Genomic DNA, 27,609 nt, shown 5'->3' with positions numbered 1-27,609 from the left:
ACAATTCTAGCCACCTTAAATTTGGTTGCAACACTTTGTCTCTGAGAGTCGGCACCATTTGCTCGACCTCTAGGAGTTAGAATTTGTGGTCCTTTACTGAAATTGGCTGCAAATAATTGTGGCAGACCAGTGCATGAAGACATAAGCTGAATCAAATCAGAATGCAGCAAGTCTCTATTTTTTTCCAAAAACGTAGTTGTATCATATACAACCTGCTTGAAAAAACCATGTTATGAATTAGATGCAAATCCATATGTCATTACTGTGAACTTCCATATCTGTAATTGCCAAATTACATGTCTTTCCAGTCTATACCTCCCCAGCATAATGGCAGACACCGAATGCACTGCCTCTTTCTCCTTTGAAGCAAGAGTTCCCATTTAAATGCTGCTTAAGTTTATTAGCCAAAGTTAAATCAGTTCCCTTGGGGAATGTGCACTCCTCATCCAACAAGGAAAGTAAACCTAATGGTCTCTGCAGGAAGGAAGCATGCCATGAACAACCAGTTAGTTATGACCTACCATACTAACTAATAGAAAGAAATTGAATTAGTGGAGAACTCAGTTATTGCATTTATGCAGCTCACCAATAAACTAGTTCTTTTAACATCAATAATTTCATTGAGGTACAATAGCACATTTTGGAAAAAAGGAAGAGAATCAATACACTTCTTAGGAGGTGAGCATCATGTTTCATTGTTTTCCAACAGTGCATTAAGTACTTGAGAAATTCATGTAATGAAACATAATATAGCACTCTTGACAAAAACAATGTTTTAGAAGATAACTTACATCAGTCTTACTAATTGATCATTAGTACAAAATTAAGTCATCATTTATATTGTAAAATGCTGTGAAGGGAGAACAGAGTGCATTTTCTTCATAGTTATAATGTCAGAACATCTTTAGAGGCTAATATAACACGAGCTCTTCCAATTAATTGTTTAGCCAAGAATGTTGTTGAGGTCATAAGTAATTTGCAAAGGAGCATGAGAACAAAGCTTGAATGAAATTAAATTAATGTTCACAAATCACCAAAGCAAGTCAATGAGACTTCAAAGTACAGCACATTGCAATACAAAGGATTAGCCCCAGGGACTGAAAAGTAACTAGTGACCAAATAAAGTCATAAAATCCCTAAAGCATATCAACCAAGAACAACTATAAATAGCCACGGGGAACTTTCCCTATAATCAGCAAGCTGGTGAATACCAAAGGAAAAAAGTTATAAGGTGGCAACACTATAACATAAATCTAACCACATTTGGAGCAAGCAAGCCAATGGTATCATCATCCTCCACATGGAAGAGACCAATGCAAGACCTAATAATGTCTGATGGTGATTGTCCAAGTGTAAGAGGGTTGGGTTGAATAACTGACTGGATCGAAGTTGAGGTGAGACGAGAGCAGTTAGAAGATCTAGCAGGTCCTCATTTTGGGAGAAGTAGGGTTATGATTTCTAGGCTGAGAATCAGCAATCTACGTAGCTCTCATAGCAATCAATATAGTACTATAATGTCTCACTTATCTATCTTAATCAGTCTAGAAACTTTGTTACCAAAGGATGCTAAACTCCTCCAATGTCCAAAATGGGCTAAAGAGCATTGAAGCAACAGTCTTGGGGCTTGGGTGATGTTTCCAATATCTTCGGGACTACGGGACTTGAAGTGATCATCCCCTTTTCAAAAAGTAACTTTGTAAGGAAAAGTACTTAAAGCCCTTATAAAACTAAAATAAGAAGGATTTTCATTGTAAGCTACTTCATAGTTGTGTCCCCACTTTTGCCTCCTGAAGAAAGAAAATCACACATCTTTGGTCACGGTAGCAAAAGAGTGTGAAGAGCACAAAGGGCACATTCTCCAAATACTAAAGGGAGCATACACAACATATATTGTCACCATGGGGGATATGAACAAGACCCTATGTTACAGTGGGGGCCCCACATGAGCTGGTAAGAACAAGACCCTATGTTACCCCACGTTTCAGGGACGAGGTAGAGTGGGGGCAGGGACAAGAGCGAACTATTTTTGGGGGGACGGTCAAGAATGGCTATTCAAAAAAAGGGAAAATTTTAAAAATATAGAACATTTCAGATATTCAAATGATAGTGTTCATAAGGAAATCATCATATACATCATAGAAGCTTAACACATAATTTTGAGAAAGTAGATCATATATCTAATATCTAGATCCTGAAGTTTGCCACCATTTTGAACAAAAAGGGTTAGGAGGGCTAAAATGTAATGTCCCCCACTTTCTAGGATGTCATCTAGATGCACAGATTCACCTGTTAACCCACCTCCGCGGGTGAAACAATGGTTAGGAGGTGATGGAGTGTGCAAGTCATTTATTTGGCCTTGGCAAATTTATAAGGTGTAAACTTTATAATATTACATTTATAAGTCACTTTTTCTGAAATTGGAAATATTTTATAAAGTGACTTTATGAGGGTGAACTAATGCTAATATTATATTATAAAGTTACTTTTACCTTAAGTGGCAATAATACATACAAGTGACTATAAGTTACTTTATGACTTAATAAGTAACTTTATTTTAGAAAGTTACCTTGCTCATCTCCCTAGGAGATGATGTTATTTTAAAAAGTGGTCAATTTGCAATGATGAGCTGACCCTTCATGCTGGGCGAACTTGAGGAGGGAAAAAGATTCTTTTGGAATCTTGGAATCTTCCCAAAGGAGGTCGAATTAGGGCTAGAGGCATAAAGGTTGTTGTACGTGACATTTTGCTCATTATGTTTTGATGATTTTTGAAGAATTATTTACCTTCAGCAGGTCTGCAGCATATTGGTAGAGTTCTGGAGCAAATTTGGGGACGGAAACCTCCAAATTGCAGGTGTAGGATGGAAACCCTCACATCTATCAGCATATTGATCTTCATTGGAAGCTCTTTCCAGGCCTTTGGGACTGAATTCAAGAGCGTTTTGGTGGATTACAGCAACATTAGGGTCTGAAATTCTGATCTGGGCATAAATAACACAATTCCAGCAAACATATGTTCCTCATCAGCAGGCCGTACCTTTCCCAGGCTGGCCTTACCTCTATTTCTTGCCTGGGGTTTCCAATAAAATAAAATAGGGGTATTTGCAACAGTTTTCTTGTTCAAAAATTATTGTTAGCAGATAATAAGAAGAATTCCAATGGTTATTTGGTAAAATTGGTTCATACTGGAGCTACAGGAGCAAATCAGTGGGTAGAAAGCACACCAAATTGGATGCCTCTCTTGGGAGAAGTTCAGGAATTGCATTGGATTCAAGATTTCTTCTCATAATTGTTTTAGATAATTATTGGATAGGTGAACAAAGCTTATCGGAGTCATCTTCCTGTTGACGTGTATTTTGTACACTGCCTAACACAGAATAAAATACCCAAGGGTACCTTATCCTCTCTTGAATAAAGCCTCTGATTGCTGAAGATGTCGCGAGAAAGGATCAATCAGGATGACTCCAAGGTTCTTTGATGTAGGGTCTCTACGTGTGGATAAGCTCTCTGTGGTATGATGTGATTTGCTGGAATCACAAGGCGACTTACATTTGATGATTGAACTTCTGATTTGCTTTGAATATTGCTGGAACACAGGCTCTTACTAGCTTAGATTTGAAAAAAAGAAAAAAGATGAGGGCGAGGAAAGGATCTAATTCTAATACTAAGAATGTAAGAGCAATGAATGATCTTTGATGAAATTCTAACTAGGTCTTGTTTTGACATCGCAAGACCATCTCCACAAGGCTAGTGCAATCTTCGAAGGAAAGCTTTATGATGTTCAAATCATCACTACAAGCATAGACACCATCAAGCTGATGCATATCAATGAAGAAGTGACAATTGAAGTTAAGCTTAAGCTGAATGATTCCAGTTGACTACACAAGGCAAGTCTGCAATCAACAAACTGCTAGTAGTATGGATATACGAATTTCACCATCAATCAAGCACATTTCTTCCATTCATCTAATCATCTACCATCTAGGATTGAAGATTCAACAAGAAAGGATGCATATTGCAAGAAACGATACACTTCACCATTACTTCAATGAAAATGGAGTTTGTTTACAATCAAAGGCAACAATTTCTTGCCTTGTCCTCCTATTCTACTCTAATTGCTATTCTATCAACTGCTAATCACCTTCTAACTACTCTCTATTCACTAACTCTATTCTAACTGCTTCCAACTACTTCTAACTGCCTTTACAAATGAAATGCCAGGGCTTATATAGTGCCCTCAATACAATTCGATGGCTGAGATCAATTCGAGATCAATGGCCAAGATTTTACAATGAAAACCCTAATTAGGGTTTGTTACAACCATTACATAACATTTAATGCTTGACCAATGATAAAATTGTATTGCTTGGACACATGTCCTCTCTAGAAAATTCCACCAATGGATAGTTGGGGTAGGTACATCGGAGTTTGTGCCACCTTCCATGAGTTAGGTACATTGAATCTGGACATGCTGAGGTGGACCACATTGACTGGAGAAGTGATGACTAGGATGCCACCTCATTTGACACTTGGTTGATACTCAATTTGGTAACGTAGAGAAGTTAGCCTTAATTAATTCTTCTGGAACTATCTGCTTCTTCAACGAACCCTTTGCTTTGACTTCTTGTGTCCTTGATTTGCAAGATGATGATGTACCTCGCCTTGGAACGCTGGATTGGAAGAGGTCGTCCTTGTTGATGTTTGATCGAAGAAAGCCATCCTTGTCGATGCTAGACTGGAGGAGGTCGCCCTTGTCCTTGCTTGATCGTCCTTGAGGAGACCGTCCTTGATCTAGCTTGAATTTCCTTGAGGAGAACCTTCCGACTTGTAGATCCTTCGAGCTTGGGAATCGCCATCTTGATACCTACACAACATTTCAAAATTAGTAATATATCTTGAAATCTAAAAATTAAACTTTAAAAGGAAGATTCAAGATTTTAATTAGGAAACTTCATGATAAATCTTGAGTTATCATTTCCTAATTAACCATGCAATACTTAGACTTTTCTAAAAAAAAGTCTAAAAAAAAAATAAAAAATCAAACCTTGAATAAGGGTGTCAAGATGATTTTGCCATACCTCCTCTTGAGAATTAACTCTAAGAAATGATGTAAAAATAGATGAATTTTGCTAGGCAAAGTGTAGATCAAAGCCTTCTCTTGAACAAATTGCGCCTCCATTAGCTAGCTTCTTCAAGATCTGGAAATTCGCCTTCAAATGTAGCAAGAAATTCGCCTCTCCAATAGCCCTCAATATGAATTTCGCCCTTCTTAGTCTCCACTCCTGGTAGAAATTCGCTCCTCAAATTGCTCTTCCAAATCGCACTTGGAATGATGAGTGAATGATTTGAATAATGAAAACATGCCTCAAATATATAGAGCGCTCACCATTTTATTTCCATGGGCCGACTTGGTGAAATAGGCCCCAAAATAGATAAGATTAATAAAAAGAAAGAGGCCGACTTTGCAAAAAATAATAGATAACACCCCAAGCGCCCTCTTTTTTGATTTTAAATTAATAATTAATTTCAAATGCCTTTATAATTAAAAATTTCGATTTTAAGGCTCAAAATTAATTATTAAATGCCATGCGCCATCATTAAATGTCAATTTAATCTCAAAATATTTCAAGGTTTTATCGAATTTGGCATTTAGTGCGATTTGAAGGATATTGGCGCCCAAGCATGGGAAAATAATAGATATCAACAAGATCGCTCTGGTCCCTTGGAGAGGGACAGGAGCGCCTATACCCTTTGGACCTCACACCTCTTGTTTCTTACGTCCAAGATGGCATTTTTACTTAGAATTTCGAGTTCAATTTATCCGATCTTTGAAATGAGTGCACTTTAAAGCATTTTCGCCCTGGTCCCTTGGAGAGGGACAGGAGCGATTTCATCTTTTGTCCTTGGTCTTTGTCCTTTAGATCGCCAAATCAAGTTTGGAAGTAAGCAATGATCTTCGTTCGTCCTTTAATGCATGTTCAACTCCATTTTGCAAGGCAAACTTTGACCTTCTTAAGACTTTCGCCCTTGTCCTCCAGTGAAGGACAGGAGCGATTTTTACATTTTGGCCTAAGATTGTTGACTCTTTGGGTTATTTCTTTGTTCACCATCTTTCAAAAGACATTTCTCACTTTGCATCTCTTTGTCTTGGCATGATTTTGGAAGGAAATGATTGATTTGAAGAATATCGCCTTGGTCCTTGAGTGAAGGACAGGAGCGCCATTTAGTTGATTGTGCAAATTCTTGATCTCCTCGTCCTTGAATTACCTTTAAGGCACAAAACATGCTTTCTCCATTTTATCTTAAGTCGTGAAAATGAGAAATGATATTTCAATCGTTAGGCACTTAGGCGTATTGAAGATTTCGCTCTAGTCCCTTGGAGAGGGACAGGAGCGCCCTAGCCAATTTTCATCGATTTGGTGGTCTTTGCAATCTCATACCCTCTTGAAGCACTTTAAATATCATTTTGACCTTGTGTCTTGACTTGGACTCGTCCAAATTTGGAGGGGAAGACTTGAGAATGTATATTTCGCCCTGGTCCCTTGGAGAGGGACAGGAGCGATTTTGCATTTATAAGCTCACTTGTGTTTTGCTAGCTCCCAAAATTATCTTCAACGGATTGATCGCGTCTTCCTTCACCCACCTCAAACGTAAAACTTGTTTTTCTCTTGCCCAAAACTTGTCTTGAGGGAAAATCACTCTGGTCCCTTGGAGAGGGACAGGAGCGCCCTAGCCAATCACCTTGGTCCCTTGGAGAGGGACAGAAGCGAACTTGTTACTTAGGCTGATTTTCTTCATTGAAGTGTACTTAAGTTATATTCAACGGATAAAACATACTTCCCTTGTTCTTCTCAAATCGCGAAATCATTCAAATCTTGCAAGGATAAGACGAACTTGGAATTCAAGCTCCGGTCCTTCAGTGAGGGACAGGAGCGATTTTTGCTCTCAGGGCCAAATCTTTTTACTTTTCACTTCAAATTTCCTTCGCTGAGGAAAATATCATCTCTTTACATGCCATGAATAAAAGTTCGAGTCCAAACAAGGTCTAAAAATGTGTATATGAATAAAATCGCTCCGGTCCCTTAGTGAGGGACAGGAGCGAATTTACCTTTCTAGACAAATACTCCATCATCTCATCATCTTTGATCAAGTCTTGATGCTCTATCATGCTCATTTTGTCCTCCATCATGCCTTTGATGTTTCAATTTGACCAAGCAAGGCCAGGAATGGCTCAAATAAGACTTTTCGCCCTGGACCCTTGGTGAGGGACAGGAGCGCTTTGCCTTGGTCCCTTGGAGAGGGACAGGAGCGAAATTCGCTCTGGATCCTCAGTGAAGGACAGGAGCGAAATTTGACTTTTTGAACTCTCTATCAGGATAATTTTTATGGAATATAACATTTAAGTATAAGAAAGAAGAATCTTATACTTTAAGTTATATTCCATATATACTTTCAGGATGTTTGAGAGTGGTTTCAGACCTCCAGGAGTTATATTGCAAAATCTAGTTTTTTGAGGTTTTTCAGTTTCCAGACTTAGTCAAATTTCAGGATCAGGACATTCAGACTTAGCCAAATTTCAGGATCAGGACTTCACTCAAGCAGGACTTGCTATCCTATTGATCTCCCTGGCAGCACTCAAAATGCAAAGGCTAACTAACAAAACCCTAAAAGCCCAAAAAAGACAAACCCTAAAAAGCAAAAAAGCAAGGGTCCCCATTTGCAATGGGACGATGTGTGAAAACGTCACAACACTGCCATAGCTGGAAGTGCTCCAATATTGTTCTCTATCATACCTTTCCCAGGCTGGTCGTACCTCTATTTCTTGCCTGGGGTTTCCAATAAAATAAAATAAGGGTATTTGTAGCAGTTTTCTTGTTAAAAAATTATTGTTAGCAGATAATAAGAAGAATTCCAATGGTTATTTGGTGAAATTGGTTCATATTGGAGCTATCGTAGCAAATCAGTGGGTAGAAAGCACACCAAATTGGATGCCTCTCTTGGGAGAAGTTCAGGAATTGCATTGGATTCAGGATTTCTTCACATAATTGTTTTAGATGGAGTCATCTGCCATAGATGGAAGTGCTCCAATCTTGTTATCCCTCATTTTCAAGCTAATGAAGTCTGCTTCCAGCCAGCGTTGGACACTTCGTAGGCCAACTATGCCTATGTTGTTGAAAATTAAACTCCTATTTGCTTACATGTATTGCTGATGAATAAATTCAGAGTCCGATTTTTAATTTTCAGAATTAGAGTAATTTCTATTTTGCAATTATTCTCTCAAAGCATCTCTCAAAAACTTCAAAACTCAACATTACACCAAAAACCCATAAATAACTATATGCTGGCCATAGAATCGAATCAAACAAACAGATCAGCTATCAAAATCAGATGTTTGCATCTTTCATAAAAGGAGGAGCTGATTCCATCTTGGCATATGGGTTTGGTGGCATTTTCTGGTAGAAAGAGAATTTCTAAGTATATCCTACAGACCTGGGTGATTAGGATAGCGACGCTGAGGGACAGTTGGCAGCCTACAACATTGTGATCTATTCCATAGATCCAACTTGGAAATTGTTTTGAAGGAGAGGTAATTCAATAAAGTTTGAGGAAACTTGTAGCGATTCATCCCCTGATGTTGTAATCGCCTTGCAGCAATTTGTAAGCTAGTGTCAACTCCATTTCATTATCAGTTGTTATTACATTCTGATTGACAATTCTGCAATTAAAACTTCATGCGAAATCTAATGTATCTAAGTTGTGAGCATTTGAATGTTAGTGTTCGTTGGATGATGTTGTTGTTATGAAAGTTCAATTAAAACAAAAAAAACCTAGGGGTTATTTCAAGTTCTCATCACTAAGCATAAATTTATACTGTAGGGGTCAAATAAAGCCTTTCAAGAAGATCCAAGTATTCTTAAAATTTATAAGTAATCTAATGAAGTTCTTGGAGTAGCAGATGGCTGCACAGATGAAAGCAACAGTCAATCATGCTTAGTAAGTAAATAATCTACAACAATACAGGGTTGGAAAGCATAGAGGTTTCATTCTGAAAGATGATTTAGCTTGGTACAAAACTGATACCAAAATGATTTTTTTGATTTTTTTTTAAAAATGAACTTTTTACCTCGTGTAGTTGTAGTTGGCATAAAATGCCTATTGTTATGTTGATAATATTGGTTATCTGCCAATGTATTAATTGTTTGTATTAAGTGGGTTGTTACTCTCAGGTAGTGTTGATGGTGTTTTTATGCACTATGCAACATATAATAAAATACTAATTATTCTATCATCTCTTGAACAAAAACTCCCAAATGCTAAGCTGCATGATTAAGTGGGACGACTCTCAGATTTTTGTATGTCAAGCCTTGACGTGCTCTTGGATAGACTCAGTTGTATTTGATGTGATATTGCTGGAATCACAAGGTTGACTTACGTTGAATGCTCGAATGCTTGAATATTGTTGGAACATTGAAATTCACTTGATTTAAAGGACAAGGTTGAGGAAGCTAATCTAATTTAACTCTAGGAATGTAAGAGCAATGGACAATCTTTGGTGGAATTCAACAAAGTCTTGCTTTGACATGCAACAAACATCTCCACAAGGCTAGTGCGAGCAATGGACAATCTTTGGTGGAATTCAACAAAGTCTTGCTTTGACATGCAACAAACATCTCCACAAGGCTAGTGCAATCTCCTAAGGATAGCTTTATGATTTTCATATCACCACCACAAGCATAGATACCATCAAGTTGATGCATATCAACGAAGAAGTGATAATTGAAGTTAAGCTTGGCTAAGATAGATCCAATTGACTACGTAAGACACTTTACCATCGCCAACGTGTTAGTAGTATGGATGTACGAATTTCACCATTGATCATACACAAAGTTCTTCCATTCATCTAAATAACATAAAAATCAAATTGAGAAGTAGAGACCATGCAAATTGTTGAATCAACATATCAATTTCACCATATCTTCTCTTTCTACTACTCTAATTGTTGTCTACTACTGAGCTACTAACTATTATCTCTATTCTTGAACTACTACTATTCACTATTATATTTTACACATGAAGAAGTGGAGCCTTATATAGAGCTCTCATTACAATTCAATGACTCAGATTAATTGACAATCAATGGCCAAGATCGAAAGATAGAAACCCTAATTAGGTTTTGTTACACCCATTGCAAAGCATTTAATGCTTGACTAATGATAGATTTACAATTGATGGGACACATGTCCTTCCTTGAAAATTCGACCAATAGATAGTGACGGTTGGTACATTGAAATTTGTGCCCACAAATGGTACTTATCTTCTTTGTTGGATGAGTTAGGTACATTAAATCTGGACACCTTATCATGAAATGATATGATTGGATAAGTGATGACTGGGCCCCACCTCAGCTGGTTGGTCTTTGTAATTCATCACAACTTGTGATTGTAAATGAATGAGGCATATCTCTTGATACTCAACATTACCAAGCTCCTGATGTGATGTGATAACTTTGCTCAAATCGATCTTCCAACTTTGATTAACTTTTCTTGTCTTGATCACTTTCATTCTTTTGTCCAGCTAAACTGACAATGATTCTTGGATTTCCGAAGGAAATTCAAGATTGTTAAAATTTCTCCCTTGAGTGCTTGACATTGATTGCTATTCCTTGCCTTGATGTTGCTCTTCCATTACTTTTCATGATGATTGCTTGCATCAGACCTGGACATTGTCTTGGACAGATTGTGTTATTGCCTTAGATGCCTTGTTCTAGTCTTGGATGGACCTCATTCTAGCTTAGAACACCTTGATGAGAGTTTGTTGTGTTCAGGCCATGGCCTACCTGTAAGAGTTGTTCAAGTTAATTTTGTAAAATGATAATTTGTTTACAAACAAAACTTAATTGCCTAGGCTAAAATCCATAACCTTAAGATGAACGTCTAACCCTTAATGTGAAAATGATCATCTTTACTAATAACAAATCCTTGTGAATGTTTAAAGATGGTCAAAAAATACATTAAAGAAACCCTCTTAAAACAAAACTTAATAAAAAGAGGTCAAATTAAATATAGTCAGGGCTCGATCCAATCTCAATTTGAGGAAAAATACTTTATTTCAGACCTGCAATCTGATCCAAAATGAGCTGGTAATCAAATTTGGACAAAATTGTCCCTTCTCTTAGGTATGCTAATGTCAAATGATGATTGCTGGAATGTTGATACAGAGCTGGCGATCTTTCTTGCCAAATTTCACTGCTGGTTGGTGATGAATTTACTAGTATTCCACAATGTTGATGTCTTCCTATAGCAAACTCACTGATCAAATAGAGGTAATCAACTGCTATTGATGGCTGATTTTGACTTCTTGATAACTTTGCTTTGATGACATCACCTTGGTTGCCAATGAATGCTCTCGATGTCCTTTCAAAAGGTGTACTCGTTACTGATGTTGACCGAATTCAGTGGTGCTTGATAATTGCAATGTTGCTATGTCTGATGATAAATTTGCTGACTGGGAGTAAGAAATATCCCCCCCTTGGTAGGATATTTCGTTTGCAATTTCGGCACGATGTTTTCAGTTTATTTGATGTTCCATTTATCAAATTCAAACATTGTTTGATGTGTGAATTGATTGGGTTCCAATGTATAATGCAAGAACATGACTGAGAAGCAATGTTACGATATTCTAACATCCTCTCGAGGGAAGAGGAAGACTGTCGATGATGAGAGCACCGACGACAGTAGTGACAAAGAATCCAAAACGGTTTTGAGCCCTTCGACGGGATATGTTGAGAATGATGAAAGAATTGAAGTCTGAGAAAGCAACCAATAAAGAAAGTAATGAACTATGGTGTATTGAGTTCAAAATTGAGGGGCACACAAAATTGTCCTAAAAAGATGTTTTGTGAGATTTGCCAAGTGATGGGTCATTCAATCAAGGACTGCCCATACAATTTGAAGACGAGAAGTACACAAGTACTCTTAACACATGGAGAGTCCACTCCATTGAAACCATAGAATGCATCACTTGGCGGCTATCAAAACCAATGAGGGCAAAATAAATACAGCATGACTCTAGAGGATGTCTTAACATATAGTGTTGACAATGTAGTGAATGGGGGCATTTTGCGAGAGACTGCCAAAATAAGAAAGACAACGTACAATTATTGTACAAATAGTGTGGACCAAGTTACCATGAAGACACAAACTTCTCGAAGCAAAAAGGTATTAATATGCTAGATGTGGAGGAACAAGAAGACGCAATTTTGGCAATCACAAGAGCACAAATGAAGAAGGTGGTGTACTCGAACCCATGTATGGAGATGGAACAACTACGAGAAGCTAGAACAGAAATAGAACAAGGGTTTGTGAAGGAATGAAAAACCTCAAACAAAACTGCAAGTACATCATTGGGATCGGAGCTAGAGAAGAACATAGTTCGACAGTTGCTATAGACAATTATATTGATCAAGGTGACAAATCTTCAAATTATGCTGCAACTGAGGGTGGCCATTACCAACATGGTTAGTGACAACACAGTCAACCAGAAACAATGTAAACCACAAGAGAAACCGACAGGGAAACCACCACGTGAAGGGAATGAAGCCAATGATCTAATGTTGTTGACAGTTAGCATGGGGAGGAAGCCGACCGTCATTGAGACATAAATAATGGGGAAGAAGTTGTCGTCGATGGGGACTTGGGAGTTAATGAACTACTAGAAGACAATTGGAAATGCCTTGGAAGACCAACCCTGTGGCCACCTACCTTCGACTTGGTAGGTGTTGACCAACATGGAATCAAGTCGTTGGGGACGCCGATGGGGACACAACAATTTCTCAGACTTCGCCATCATCTCGTTGTAGAAGAAAGCATACAACGCATTCCTAGGGAGGGGATGGTCGATTACGGCCAAGGCGAATCATAATTGGAAGTGGAACACACTCTCAATCGAGAGTGATGGAAGGAAGTACATCATCAAATTGAGGAACTAGATAGTGAGTAAAGAACTGGCATCCTTCAACTCAAAGTCCGAGGGTGGAGAGTTAGGTATGGACAAAGGGAGGAAAGGCATGGAACCCAACAATGAAGGGGTGCTCGAGTTGGAAGATTGCTTTGACAACGAGACAAGTTCCCTGAATGGTTATTCCACTGGCAAATGAAGCACTATGAGGTATTTTCGACAACATGTAATTTTCTTGAAGCTACAAATCTTGGTGAAGAGAAAGAGAAAGTGAGTAAAGTTATGGACGATACTTCTAACCGTACGAAGATGGAAAATGGAAGGAAAAAGAAAAGGGAATCAACGAAAACTAAAAAATTAATAAGGCAAAATATGGAATTGGCCAATAAGAAAAAAACTAAAATTGGAGGTATTGAACTGGTACGACACTCAACACGTGTACAACAACAAAAACTTGGGAGTGTACGACGTCAACCTTCTTGGCACCATGCATGACAACTTGCCATCACTCCAGTACAACTTGCCACCACAATCTGTATGATGCCCTCGTTTTCTACCCATATGACATCCTTGTTTTTATCTTGCACAACAATTTTCCTCTAATGTCGTATGATGGAATTTCATTGCCTTTGGACACCAATTTCTTGGTACTTCTGTATGGTGAGATCTTGGCACGTCCATATGCCTTCTTCAACAATGTACAACATCAACCTCCAATTATGGTATGACATTTCACGCTCATACCGCTTGGCACATTTTTCCTGTACGACATCATTTTATACAGCTTGTACGGCAACTCTGGCAGCGCTCCCTCATACAGTAGCATAAACTCGTACGACAAAGGTTCCACCATGTATGACCTAGCACCTACCACATACGACATCCACATCCTTATCTCGTACGGCATCTCATTTCCATTCAGCACATACGGCGTCCTTGTCCTCTTGAAGACGAGTGTTGGCAACCTAAGTTCACCATACGACACTGCTTGGCCATACGACAAATTTGTTCTACTATTCGGGTACAAGTCATAGAAAAGCACCTCCACAATGTATTGGTACATCTTCCTAGCTCGTGGTTTGGCAACCGGGTACATCTTCCTGGTTCGTGGCATATAGTACGTCTTCAAGAGCAATTCGTACATTGTCTCATTTGCATCATACGGCTTCTTAGTTATTTAGTGGTAGGATTGATATGGCAATCTTATGCAAGTTTTGTATGACAACTTTTAGTATGGCCATCAATTCTGAAGAGGAGAGTATGACTTGATCAGAAATTTGACATCATATGTTGGTTAAACATTGCCAAATCAGAAAATTGATGTGCATTGTGAAGTTCTGTGTGGTTTTAAAGGTCTAACTTTGGTGTTGGCGACAAGAGTACTACCCTGGGACCCTATGAGGGGCGCTACCCCCAGACCCCCGTTTTCTTTGGTAGGTACACTACAAGTTGGGGTTGTCTAGTATAAGTCATTGTCTACACTCTTGTCATTAGTCTTTCTGAATATTACTTGATGTTTACCTATACTTGATGGTATGGTATAGTTGGATCAATTGTAATCCTTGGCCGACCATCTCTGGTCTTCTTCTCTATAATAATTTTATGTGCAAATAAATCTATATTTTACTATTGCCTGGTATGCATTATTTGTAATTTTGTATTATTATTTTCTATATTTAATTTATCAGATATAGCAGTAAATAGTAGTCCAAGATGAACGGCTAGCCATCCTTGGGATAGTCGGAGGACGTCTAGGCATACCTTGCCTGTCTTGGGGACGACTAGTCGTACCCAAACATTTTTGGGCTTTTTGCAAATGTACCAAAAACGTGATCGGGGATGTTTTTGAGGCATACCCACATCCCCTAGCCATTTACACTCCGGGATGGCCCTTGTTTTGCTAGGAACGTGTCCCCCGGTTACATAGACAAGACCTCAACTAGTTAAGGGAAATCCTCAAGTAGAAAGAAAGAGGAAGAAATCATATTAATGTCAATGGATGAACAAAAGTAGGTCAATGGGATTTGAGAGGACCATCAAATAAAATAGAAAGTTCTAGGAAGAGAAAATCCTAGTGAGGCCCCAAAAAAGGGAAGAACAAGATACCCAAATAGCATAAGTCGAGGAGTACTTGAGATATAGACAATTCTGGAGACAGCTAGGGATGTTTTTGAGTCATCCCCTTGATGTTTACACTCCAAGACATCCGTTTTTTGCCAGGAATGCATCCCCGGGTTACATGAACAAGACCTCAACCAGGTAAGGAAATCCTCAAGTATAAAGGAGGGAAGAAATTATATTAATGTCCATGGATGACCAAAAGTATGTCAATGTGACTTGAGAGTACACCAATATAAAATAGAAAGTTCTAGGAAGAGAAAATCCTAGCAAGGCTTCAAAAAAGGGAAGAACAAGAAACCCAAATGGCATATGCTGAGGAGTACCAAAGATATAGGATTCAAGTCTTATTGAATATCTTTGCCAAGGCGTAATATGGAAGAGCCATCAATGTCACTATTAACGACTATTGAATGATCAATGCAAGATTTTGTTGTGCTTATTGAGGAAGGGCCAAGATGGGGGATCTAAGAGGAACGAAGGAGCCCCCTCTAGAAATACAATATCCAATGCCAATGTAACTCCCACATAATGTGTCTTGTTGCCCGTATTTTTGTATTCACAAAAATAGACAACTTCAAAAAATTTGTAAATAAATGAAAATTTTACTCTAAGGCACGCTTCTCGAGGTAAGATTTTGCTTCGCCCTTGGACTGGCTTAATCCTCAATCCATCCTCGATCCACATTTCAAATTTCATCGTATCCTAACTGCAGGTGGGAAATTTTCCTTGAGTTGCAAGTTTTATGTTTTCCTTTGTTTTAGTGTTGTAGGGAAATTTTAAGTTAACTACAAATGCATGTTATGAAAAATAGAATTTGTAACTTACTTTTTATTTCCCCCTTGTTGCTTTTTGGCTTTTAAGTCATTGTAGGAACGTTTTGAACATATTACAAGTGAACTTAAAATTTTAAAGTTAAAACAAAACTTGCAATTCATTTAAAAAGTTTCACTTAAGTGATTTTAAGTTATGGTAGGGGTTTTTCTCCTCCATTACAAGTTTTATAAAGTCACTTTAAGTTGTAATAGGGATTTTATTTCCCTATTACAAGTTTTATTTTTAAGTTATTTTTGTGACTTGTAAAAGGAATTTTATTTTCCCTTTACTAGTCTTTTGTTGAGTTGTTTAAAACTTGTAAGGGGAGTTTTATTTCCCTTTTACATGCATTTTAATCTTGTAGTTTGATCTCACAAACCTGATTTTGCCTTATGCATGAAAAAGTGAACATTTTTAACTTGCAAATAGGTGAAAGAAACCCGATTTCTTTTGTTCTTTGCATTTTAAACTTGTCATTCCTCCTCAGGATCCCAACCAGCAATATTGGAGGATTTTGTTGAAGGTTTCCACCGATTTTTGTGGAGAGATTCAAGGAGGAAGAAGGCGTTTTAGTTTCCTTGCTATTTTCATGCATCTTTCAACTCCTTTCATGCCATTTGGAAGACGTTATTGCTGGTTTTATGGCCTTCAAAACAGCAAAACACGTGTTTTGCTGACTGCCATGATTTTCTTCTTGGAATGCCACGAATCTTACCTCTCCTCAATCGTTTTGGCTTCTTTCATCTAGGCATGGAGGTTGAATGCTTGCCTTGACCGATTCTTCATGCTTTGGAAGGGCATTTTGATCCATATGGCGTTTTTCTAAAAACGTGGCTAGGGTTTGGAGTGTGGTTTGATGTCTATTTAAGAGGATTTTCTCCCTTCTTTCAAGGATTGTTTCTTATTCTTGGGAGGTCGTTTTGATTGATCAAGGTATGCTTTCTTCTCTTGTTCTTGTTTCCTTTCTTGTTTTAGTTTGTTTTAGTTTCCTTGATCAAGTTGTATATATGTTAGTTTTGTTGGTTCTTGCCTAAGATCGGTTTTTGTGAGAGATTTTCCCCTTTGTTCCAAGATTGCAAAGCAATTTGTGAATTGCATTGTCTTTCCCTATTTCCCTCTTTACTTGCATTCGGGATTTAAAAACCCGATTGCATGTGAGATGAGAATGGCTGATCTACCCCTTTGATTGAAAAGACTTAATCCTCTTTTGCCAAAACTTCAAGTTTCAAAGTTGGAAAACTGCTCATCCTTTCAAAATCGGGTTTTTAAAACTTGATTACAAGTTCAAAGTTCTTCCCATTTTCATAAAGATGATCTTCCCAAAATCTTTTCATTTTCACTCATATTCATTGCCATCATCCGTACATACCATTCCCCCCATTTCATCCACTCATATCACAGCTTCACTCAGCATTTAAAATCTACTTGTAGTCAGCCTTCCAGAACCCGAAATTGGTCCAAAATGCACTCAAAAAACACTTGAAAATGAGTTTTAAAGGTCCAATTACAAGTGCAAACTTGTGTTTACCCATTACACGTACTAAGTTGCATGTTTGTTCTCCACAATTGCAAGTCAATGCTCTTGTTTTTACCACACATGTAATGCAGCTTCCAGAACTCGAAATTCACTTGTGAGCCCTTGTCAGTCTGGTTTGCACACACGATCTACCAAATCAATGGATTAAGGCATGGGCCTTATTTTGCAAGCAGATTTCAAGATTGGAGGATGATACAAAGAAGAGATACAACAACAATTCATGGTTGAGAGCATAGAATGCTTTCAAGACAAAGATGGTCATGACATGAAAAGAGGAAGGCAGCCCTTTCCCTCTTGAAAAGCCAGTACTACCCCAAGCAAGAAGATAAGGTTGAAGTTCGTTGGCCAAGGACACAAAGATCATTAAGGATGCAAATTCCCATTCTAGTTCAAGATGTCTTTACCAATCCAGAATACTTCAAGTTCTAGCATCCTAAAGCAGCATGAAGATCATCACAGGCAAAGGATGATGCAATTAGAGTCCTGTCTTTGGACACAGAATAGTTTTAATTATGCATTTGTAATTTTGTTTTGACAAATTACGTGTAATGCCAAATTTGTAATTGCAAGTGTCACTTTACTTGCATTTTTGTAATTACATGTAGAGCAACTACAAGTTGAGTTCAATTAGGACTGTAGTTGGAATAAGTCATGGCGGTTGAGAGAATTTCTCAAGTTAGTTAGGATCCTCCCACCTTTTTCTCAAGGCTCCTCTCCTATAAATACTTGAGGGGATCTATTGTAATTGATATCTTTTGGGAATGCAACAAATTTTTGTTAGTTTGTATGTGCACTCTAAGACTTTGAGCTTAGATGTAAATCAAAACGCTTTCAATAAAAGAGGCAAGTTGTGTTGAGACTTCGTGCCAATTCAAGTTGTTATGTGACGACATTTTCTGAAGTTGATTGTGATTTTTGTTCTATTGTTCAAGAGATATTTAGATTCAATTTTGTAGACTTTGAGCTGCTAATTGTATTTAGAGTTATATGTTTGACTTTCAGATTTGGTCTTGCAGACTTTGAGCTACTTATCATATTTGAAGCTAGTGTGGAAAGCTCAAGAGGGAAGATAGCTTGTTGACTTTGTACTGCTTCTATTTTTAAGACTTGTGCATATAAAGTGAAGTGCATCATGTAGTTAGAATTTGAGCTGCTACATATTGTGCTTGGTTAGCAAAAAATCATCTAAAAAGGTTGATAGGAGAATATAGATAGTTAGAGAATTTGAGCTTTCTTTTTGTTTTCACGTCTCGGGGAAGTGACGAAGGTCTTTGTGCTTTCATGGAAACTTTGCTCCCCTTTATGTTCCAAAAATCATACAAAAAAGTCTCATTTCTATATTTGTTGTTATTCATTTCCAATTGCTATTACTTTTTTGTGAAGAGAAAAGAGTATAGTTTAGTTTGTAGATAGGGAGAGCCTTCCCTAAATTAGGAGAGTATCATACTCTCAAACTGTGGCTGAAACCACAATTTTGCACATCCCCCCAGTTGTACAAAATTTTCAACCAACATGTCTATTGGATATCCTTGTGGTTGGAGGTAGATGAAGATAAGTAGATTTATGTTGTTGAGAAGGAATTTAGCTTCACCATCAAAAAGAAATAGAACCATGTTTTTGAGTCATTCAAAGGTTCAATTTGTCAAGTAGCAGTATCCAATGGCTCTTTAGAGCCATCATCTAGAATAACAATACCATTTAGGACGTGCTTAGAGTAGAAAGTATACATAGGATGGTCATTCAAAAAGCCATCTTTGGGTTGATTCATTATAAGAGAAATAAGAGACCACACATCAATTTTTACCATGCAAGTGTAAGGTGTATCCTTTCAACTCCTTTGTACTATTTATTTTGTGAAATAGTAAGACCAAACTTCAATAAACTTCACTTATCCAAGATACATGTTAAAAACCATGTGATGTATCGATTTGTTCTCTAAGTTTTCACTTCAACCCTTACAAAGGTCAGTCCAAATACACATTGTTTATACATCATTCACATTTCCACCATCAAAGAGACAGAAAAAAATCTAGCTTTATGCCTAATATTTCATTACTCATTAGTACATAACCAATCCAAATAACTATAATTTATAAAACTGGAGCAAGCTCTTTCATCCCATTTTCTGTTTGCATATAATTTTTTTTAAAATTTCAGATAATCCCTGATTCCTAAAGAACAGAAGATACAGCTTATGGTTGCAAAACCTAGTTGCTCCACAAGAGCTACAAAAGAATGCTACAATTGGAAGAGATAATAGTTATGATTGAATAAACAAGAAAGATACTCTACATTCACAGTTAAATCAAATAACCTCTATGGTTTTCATTTATGCTTGGCATCTAGAAGAAATAAATGATACCAGATAACATGACCTGTAGCATTTTTTCATTAACAATAAGAATCTTGCATTGTTTATAGCTACTGATGGACAACACCCAAGGAAAAGTGCAAAAAAAAATTCCTGATAAAAAATTTGCATTTTTGAATAAAAACAAAATTGACAAAAACATAGTAATTGAGTTGTTATTCTAATTACCAGATACCAAGTAAAATGTATTTATATCTACAAGAGACTATCAGTATCCAAAATTACATCATCCAGACAGCAAGGTATCTTTAAGGAAATAACTGATTCTCCATGCTTTAAAGTGCTACAAACCTTTTCAATAAGATCTAAACACTCCTGGTTGTCTTCAAATTCCACTCTTGTCCAGTCAATGCCATCCAGGCTATATTCCTGAAATGTATTCATGGACATTATTCCCATTGCCAATGATATGATCCTTGTGTTTGGTCTCTTAGATATAAAATCAAAATAAAATAATCGGCATAAAACATCAGTGGCATACCAACCATGTTTTCAAATGCACTAGAAAGCATACAAACATGTCTATTCACGAGTTATCTACAATACTAAAAAGATTAAACAAACTTGCAGAATATGTTTGAGGCAACAAATATGCAAGCAAGCTAAATCCAAAACAATCATCTGGGTTAACAGCTATAATTCAACCGGGCTAAAATGTTTAATTCTTGCATAGAAGTAGTTAATTCAGATTGGGGAATGAAAAAGTCAATTTTGTACTTGAGACTCCACATGGTCAAACAAACCATCATAAAATATTGAAGCCCTGTCCATTGACCAGGCTTTGAAATGCACTAGAAAGGATACCTACATGTCTATTTGTGAGTTATCTATAATACTAAAAAGATTCAACAACATTGCAGAATATGTTTGAGGCAACTGATACGCAAGCAAGCTAAAGCCAAGACAGTCATTTGGGGTAATAACTATAACTCACCCCGGCTAAAATGTTTAATTCTTGCATAGAAGTAGTTAATTCAGATTTAAAGAATAGGAAATGAAAAAGTTAACTTTGTACTTGAACCTCCACATGGTCAAACAAAGCATCATAAAATATTGAAGTCCTACCCATTAACTTTGTTTTGAAATGCACTAGAAAGCATACATACATGTCTATTCGTGAGTTATCTACAATACTACACTCAACAACACTGCAGAGTATGTTTGAGGCAACTGATACACAAGCAAACTAAAGCCAAGACAGTCATCTGGAGTTATAACTACAATTCACCCAGGCTAAAATGTTTAATGCTAGCATAGAAGTAGTTAATTCAGATTTAAAGAATAGGATATGAAAAAGTTAATTTTGTACTTGAACCTCCACATGGTCAAACAAAGCATCATAAAATATCAAAGTCCTGTTCATGACAAACACTGGACATTGTAATAAGTGGAAAATTATTCTAAAAGAAAACTAGCAAAGATAATGCCAAAAGATCATTTTGATATATAAAGAGAAATACTATTTTAGCATAAATGGAAAATTATATCAGAAATCCTTCTAATCTGGTATTCAATTCTTGAATCCTAAAAATTAAGTTCAAGTTATTTCCCAATAGGATCAAATACAACAAACAAACTTAGGATGGATTGCATGCATGCATTACATCCAACACAAACTAAAAGGTCACAATAGTATATATCAATGTCCCCTAAGTTAGCACCTAGTGCAAGTTACACCTCGATGCCTCTATGGTGAATCACTTTTGCCTACAAGGGAAACCCCTCTCATTTATTCAGTGATTTGGTTTAACTTTTCTTGCTTCAGGTTTTTTAATAAGAGTTGAGCTTTTAATGAATTTGGAATTAGCCCTATTAGTTTTATTAATTGAGTAATAAAATTGCACTACATTGTATTTAGAAAATAATAATAATTCAGTGTTCCACGGAAACATGTTTCCCCCTCCCAGGCCCAAGTCTCCCTGTCCCCGAAACTTTTTCTCTTTGTCACCCTGTCCCCGAAGCCCGTCCCCACCATCCGTGGAACACTAGAAAATATTCACTCACTTGACATCAATGACAATATTTCCTACAAGATCTACCCTAGCTGGTATTTGTTAGAGATATCATTCGGGAATTTCACAGTGCATTCAAAAATTGAGGTTTTCTAATTTGTGAGCTATTCTCTTGAAGACGTTACAGGCAAGTTTCAGATAATTGAAGGATTTGAAAATCAGTTTTAATGATATTGAATTTGGAGAGGTCATCATTCCTTTGCTGGGCATATCTTTCCCAAGCGAGTGACAGATTGGAATATGCACAATGCTGATCGTGGAAGAGTTTTGAAAGAGAGGACGTGGACTAGTTTGAGGTTGATTATTTCCTGCTGCAAATCATGGTAATCACCCCAGCTTATGTGGGTTTATTTCCAAGGTTTTTGGAGTTGATTGGAGGCCATGGGATTGCCAAACATATCTGCCTGGATGTGCCCCAAGTCTGTTCCAGTTTGGAGCATAGTGTCTACATTTCATTGCATACAAAATCAGATTATATGTTGAAGTCTGCTGGGAACATTGAGGATCCAAAGGCTTGTAGTGCAGCTGTTCATACTCAGGAAATTATTACTAGTGAATTTGTAATCCCTGCAAGATGTTGAAAGATCCCTGATGGATCCCCTTGCTGATCTGCTGTAGTTTTAAAATTAATAAACTATATTTTCTTGTGTTTCCTTGGATGGTTTAAGAGAATAGACAGAATTTGCAGAAGGTTTGTTTATTATTGTGTTTTTCATAGTTTTTCAGCAAGTAATAATTGAAGAACAAGTACATGAAAAGAGTACTGGAAATAAATGTTCATACACAGCCAAATCAGAATCGTACCAAGCAGATTTCTGATTTATTTAAATCAAATAATTGTCTAGATAGTGATTCCAAACAATTCCAGGAAGATTACAATAAGCAATGAGTCCAACCTGAATGAAGAGTGAATACTGAAATCAAGAAAGAAGCTGCGGCAAACATCCAAAGCTCTTACATAGCTCCACATGGGAAGAGAAATGGCTGCAAAGTACAGCCGTATGCCTGTTAGGTGATGCCAAGTGTAATGTCCCCATTTTAGCAAACTTGGATTTTGTGAGATTAGCCTATTATCCTGACCCTCATAGGCTAATGTGTTGGATAGAGGGTCTTTTGAGGATTGGTATCATCTCCAGTGTTCAGAGTGCTTCAGTTTGGTCTTCGTTTGGCATCATTCGGACATCATTTGCTCTACTTCCTATTTTTAGTAAGTCTTGGGATGTTAGAGATGGACCCCTGCTATTTTTAGTAAAGGGGGTATGGTCATATGCAGCTTCATCATGTCAGCTCCCAGTTCAGACGGCGTTCAAAACTGTTGAATATTAATGGAGATATTAATGTTTATTTAGTTTAAATAAACATTAATGTTTTGAGTTATATTATTAAGTTATAATATAATTTTATATTATAACTTAAGGGTCCAATTATAAGGGTCCAAGTTAAAGGGGACCATTTAATTAATTAATTGTGGCTCTTTTACCAAGGTGAAATATTAAATGACAAAGTGAAAATATTATATCATTAAATGTCATTTAATATCATTAATTGATTTAATGCCTTATTGGAGAAAATCGAACCTTCATGGGAAATATATATAAGGCTTTTGAAAAAAAGAGAAGGGGGATTGATTATGTGATTGGAGTTTTTGATTGAAGTTTCTCTGGAGCATTGAAGTGTAGAATACCAAGGGTTTCTGCAAGATTCAAGGCTTGTCGGCATTGGAGAGCGTGGCTTCTTCATTGTAACAGCATATAGAGGGTGTGCAATATCATCTGATTATGCTTGTGAGAGTTGGCTTCATTCAGAAGTCAATATTGAGCTGATTTTATTTCAGAGTTTGTTTGCAAATTGAAAGAGACTACAGTGCGCTACAGTGTGCATGAACAGTGCGCTACAGTAGTTTGAATTCTATAGAAGGGGATTTAGAAAGGTGAACAGCTATATATATTTGACAAGGGCTTTGCGTATGAGGAGAATCAAACCAATATATCAAGGCAACCATTGAAATTCCAGGTTTTCCATCTATGGTTATTGTATTAGAAAATCATTACTTCATTGCATCATTTTCTATTATGATTATATCATGAAATACTTGGAGGTTGCATATGTTTAATGGAGATATAAGTTGCATACTCCACATTCATGGTAACATTCAACATTGATCAGCCACTTAGCTTCATGCCAATTGTTTGCTTAAATGCCTAATGGCTGTAGGTATACATTGGGATGCATGACAAGTGTTTGTCTTAATGTCAACGAGCTGTACTAGTTAATTTCAGTCATTACATGTGTGTGTAAAGGTCTAAAACAGCTAGTATATCATTTCTATAACAACTTTGCATTGTTAGAAGCTTTCCATAACTTCATTTGCAGCCTACAAACCCAAAGAAGACAAATAAAGAATTCACTACAGCAGCTTCAAACATTGTATGCCAAGTGTTTGACAATATTCCTTGGGGTTCAAATAAGCGAAACAAGGTCAGATTAGCCAAGGGATATTACACCAAGCTGGAAACCCCAATCCCCACACTAAACCCTAACTCTGTTCACTGAATCCTCCAGAAAAGATGTCGTACCAACTCTAAGGCACTGAAAACTGAATGCAAGAACCAAATAACCACTGTGCTGGGGGCTTCGTCCCAGACAGGCAAGACCCTGGGGTTTTCGTCCCACATGCTGAATTGCTCTCCAGAGCTAATTCTCCAAATCAAAGATGAAATGTGTAAAAGATGGATGATAATTAGGTTACCATCTCCTTATAACTCCTCCCCTCTAGCTCGAACCCTAAAAGTATATGAAAAGTGCGCTTAGGTTTATAAAGTCTTATTTCTCATTTTTAGTCGCCAAGTATAGAGAAAACGCCACTTTTTTAATATAAAAGAATTTTGTTCATCAAAAGGGTCCCTGACAAATGGGAAACATTTAGAAAAGTTCAAGACCTTTCCAACGAGCTATAACACATGGGCATATGCATCCAGATGAAGCCAAAAGCCTCTTATTATTCTAAAATGGCTATAAACATAGCCTTATTTAATTAATTAAACGCTAACTTAGGAAATATTTAAATATATTAAAAATATAACCCAAATAGCTGCAGATGGCTCAAATGACTCCAAAAGCCTGAAACGAAACCTGCCACCTGTCTGTGACTGAAGTCGGAAATCATGGATCCACTAGCAATCTTATCCCTAAAATCTAGGGATGCTCCTAGAAACTAGGAAACATACCCAAATCTTCTGAAACTGAAACCAAGGAATAGTCTCGTGGAAACCCAACCCTGGATACTGTCATAACCTCCTAAATAGTAGGAATAGCCTCCACAAATGTAGGAACTGCCTCCTAAAATTAAGGAACTACTCCAAACTGGTCTACTACTACCAGAACACCGAATCCCAAACACTGAATATCCTCACTGAGTCTCTATCGACCACTGTCAGCCTACAAGACCCCATAATAAGTTGACTCACATGTCTTTGCTAGACAGAGCTAAAGAGGGGACATGACAGTCCTCCCCTCTTGGAGATGCTTGCCCACAAGCAACTGAAACACCAATCCTCCACCATCCCAAATAAGACGTAAACAAATCATTGCATGTAACTGCTGCTCATCTCTGATATAAACAACATGCAATACCCCGGTCTGGAATGGCTCCTCAAAACACTGAAGCACCTGTGCTGTCAAATCAACACTGCCTGGGTCCCAAAACGAAGCATAGCTCCCGCTGAACACCTAAAGTGAGCAATGGAAAACTATATCATCTCCATAGATCAAATATCCATAAATGCCAAGATCACTAGTGTGTCTGTGATCACCAACATGCATAACATCCGTCATAATATCCAATGAATGCCAATCCATGGAAGACCCTCTGTGATCTGATCCCATCTGACACAAGTGACACACAATTGCCACACACTGTTGTTGATGTGCTAGAAGATCTAATGCCAACTCACTAGACAATATATAATACTGACTAAAATCATCACTGTCCAGGCTGGCATCTAAAAATATGTAATCACCAACCAGCAATGAAACAATCACCCTGTCTAGAGAATCAGGTGAAACTACCACATCAACTGGCTCAAAGTACTCACTAGGAGTAACATCACATAACTCATCCACGTCAACTATCTGATGACAATCAACCTATGGATCAACTGTCGTCCCACTTTGCTCGATAAACTGAGATGGATAGTGGGTAAACTCCAGCTCCATCCTCGTGAAATTCCGAACATACTGTCCAAGTGTCAACAACCACTGTACACCCACGACTACATCTATACATCTGAAGTGAAGCAACCCATGTAGGATCCACGAAAGAAAGGTACTACACATGTCTATACCATGATCCCACACAAACCACCTGTAGGACATAAACTGGTCCTGCTGCTCTCCTCTGATCTAAGTGCCATATAATCTTAATATCTGGAGCAACATACTATAATCCCTATAAGATGCTATATCAAATGAATCAACACCTGGATCCCAAATAAAACTAAATCCACATCCATCTATCATGAAGAGACAATGATAGTAGGAGGCATCCTCGATACCGTGTCTCTCTACAGCCACTGTGAAACTCTCGCACCTGTGATAACCATCCACCACAACACACCTGCTAATCCATGCATCATCCTTCCCCAATGATCCTGGATGAAGCCTTTGTGTCAAGGAGATGAAAAACTCTGACGGTCGCTGCTCATCATAACAGTTCATTGTTTGCTGATCCTGCAAACAATCCATCCCAAACTGCTGGATTAGGTGCCTGCAATCAATAACTCTATCCTCTGAAGATGGGAGAGCACTATTGCAACGCAGATAGTATAAGTCCCGAACCAACTCACATCTGCGAGCCATCCAATCATCTACAATCAGACTAAAAGAGAAATGAAGTGCACTCCTCGCGAGGTAATCTAAATGGATTCTCGTAGGCTCACTCAATGGCTTTGTGTCATAATCTTGTCCATCAAACTCATCATCACTCCCACTTCTCTCAAACCATGAATCTGAAGACAACTCATATGTCTGAGATCCAAAATCCAAAATACACCTCAACTGAGCACTGTGGCTCTACGCTGAAACATATTGGTTTCCCTCGTCAACTGTAAGAAGTGTAAAAGAAGATTTGCTTTCCAGAGAAGGAAACAAGTCAACAGGAGTATCATAGTCAACAGGAGTATCATACTCCCAACCAGCTGACAAACTGCTAGTCGCCTGTGAAAACAATGATGGAGTAATATCGTGAGTCAAATCACAACTCTTTGGTGAATCTCGCAGTGTCACAGTAGAACACTGTGCTATATCTTTCGCTGATGATGTCTATGCCACTCTCAATCTATTAGAAAGCTCCTCCAATCTAGAGTTCGCTTCCTGAAGGGACAATTGGATATCTGTTGTGACCATTTCACACATCGCCCCATTAGAACAGGGACCCCCTCTTTTTGCTTTTGTTTTGCTTTCTCTCTGTTTGTTCTTCTCTCTGCTCTTTTAAGATTTTGGGTGAGTGGTTGTCTGTCTGGGCTAGGGCTAATCCTTAGGGATTCTTTTTGGCCTCATTCAAGCTAAGTCCAGCTAAATTTTGGAAAATTGTTAAATGTCTCCCTGAAGAATTGAGATTGTCAAAATGAGGTATACCTTTCAGGGGAGTCAAATAGGTCTCAGGTTAGGTCTAGATTGAATAGGGGTTTTTTAGGGTAAAGTCCTGTTTGTTTCCAAGTCTGAGTCAGTTAAGCATGGTCAGTGAAGGAAGGGAGTCTAGTGGGCTAAGTTAAATAGGGAACGAAATGGATCAAGAGCCTG

At 37.7% G+C, this 27,609-nt stretch overlaps 1 protein-coding gene across 5 annotated transcripts in view; it reads right to left on the bottom strand.

Annotated features, from left to right (window-relative positions):
- LOC131037135 (myosin-3) overlaps nt 1–27,609 on the bottom strand; it is a 134,550-nt gene that overhangs the window by 12,036 nt on the left and 94,905 nt on the right. For all 5 annotated transcript variants that reach the window (XM_057969177.2, XM_057969179.2, XM_057969180.2 and 2 more), the window contains 3 exons: nt 20,090–20,167; nt 316–474; nt 15–212 (listed from right to left, as the gene is read on the bottom strand). In XM_057969177.2, coding sequence (XP_057825160.1) covers nt 15–212; nt 316–474; nt 20,090–20,167 — 435 coding nt within the window. The remainder of the gene's footprint in view (nt 1–14; nt 213–315; nt 475–20,089; nt 20,168–27,609) is intronic.

This window comes from Cryptomeria japonica, chromosome 7 (genome assembly GCF_030272615.1).
Source record: "Cryptomeria japonica chromosome 7, Sugi_1.0, whole genome shotgun sequence".
Taxonomy (NCBI): Eukaryota; Viridiplantae; Streptophyta; class Pinopsida; order Cupressales; family Cupressaceae; genus Cryptomeria; species Cryptomeria japonica.
The sequence above is the reverse complement of the archived record's forward strand: the minus strand, read 5'-3'. Positions and strand labels throughout refer to the sequence as shown.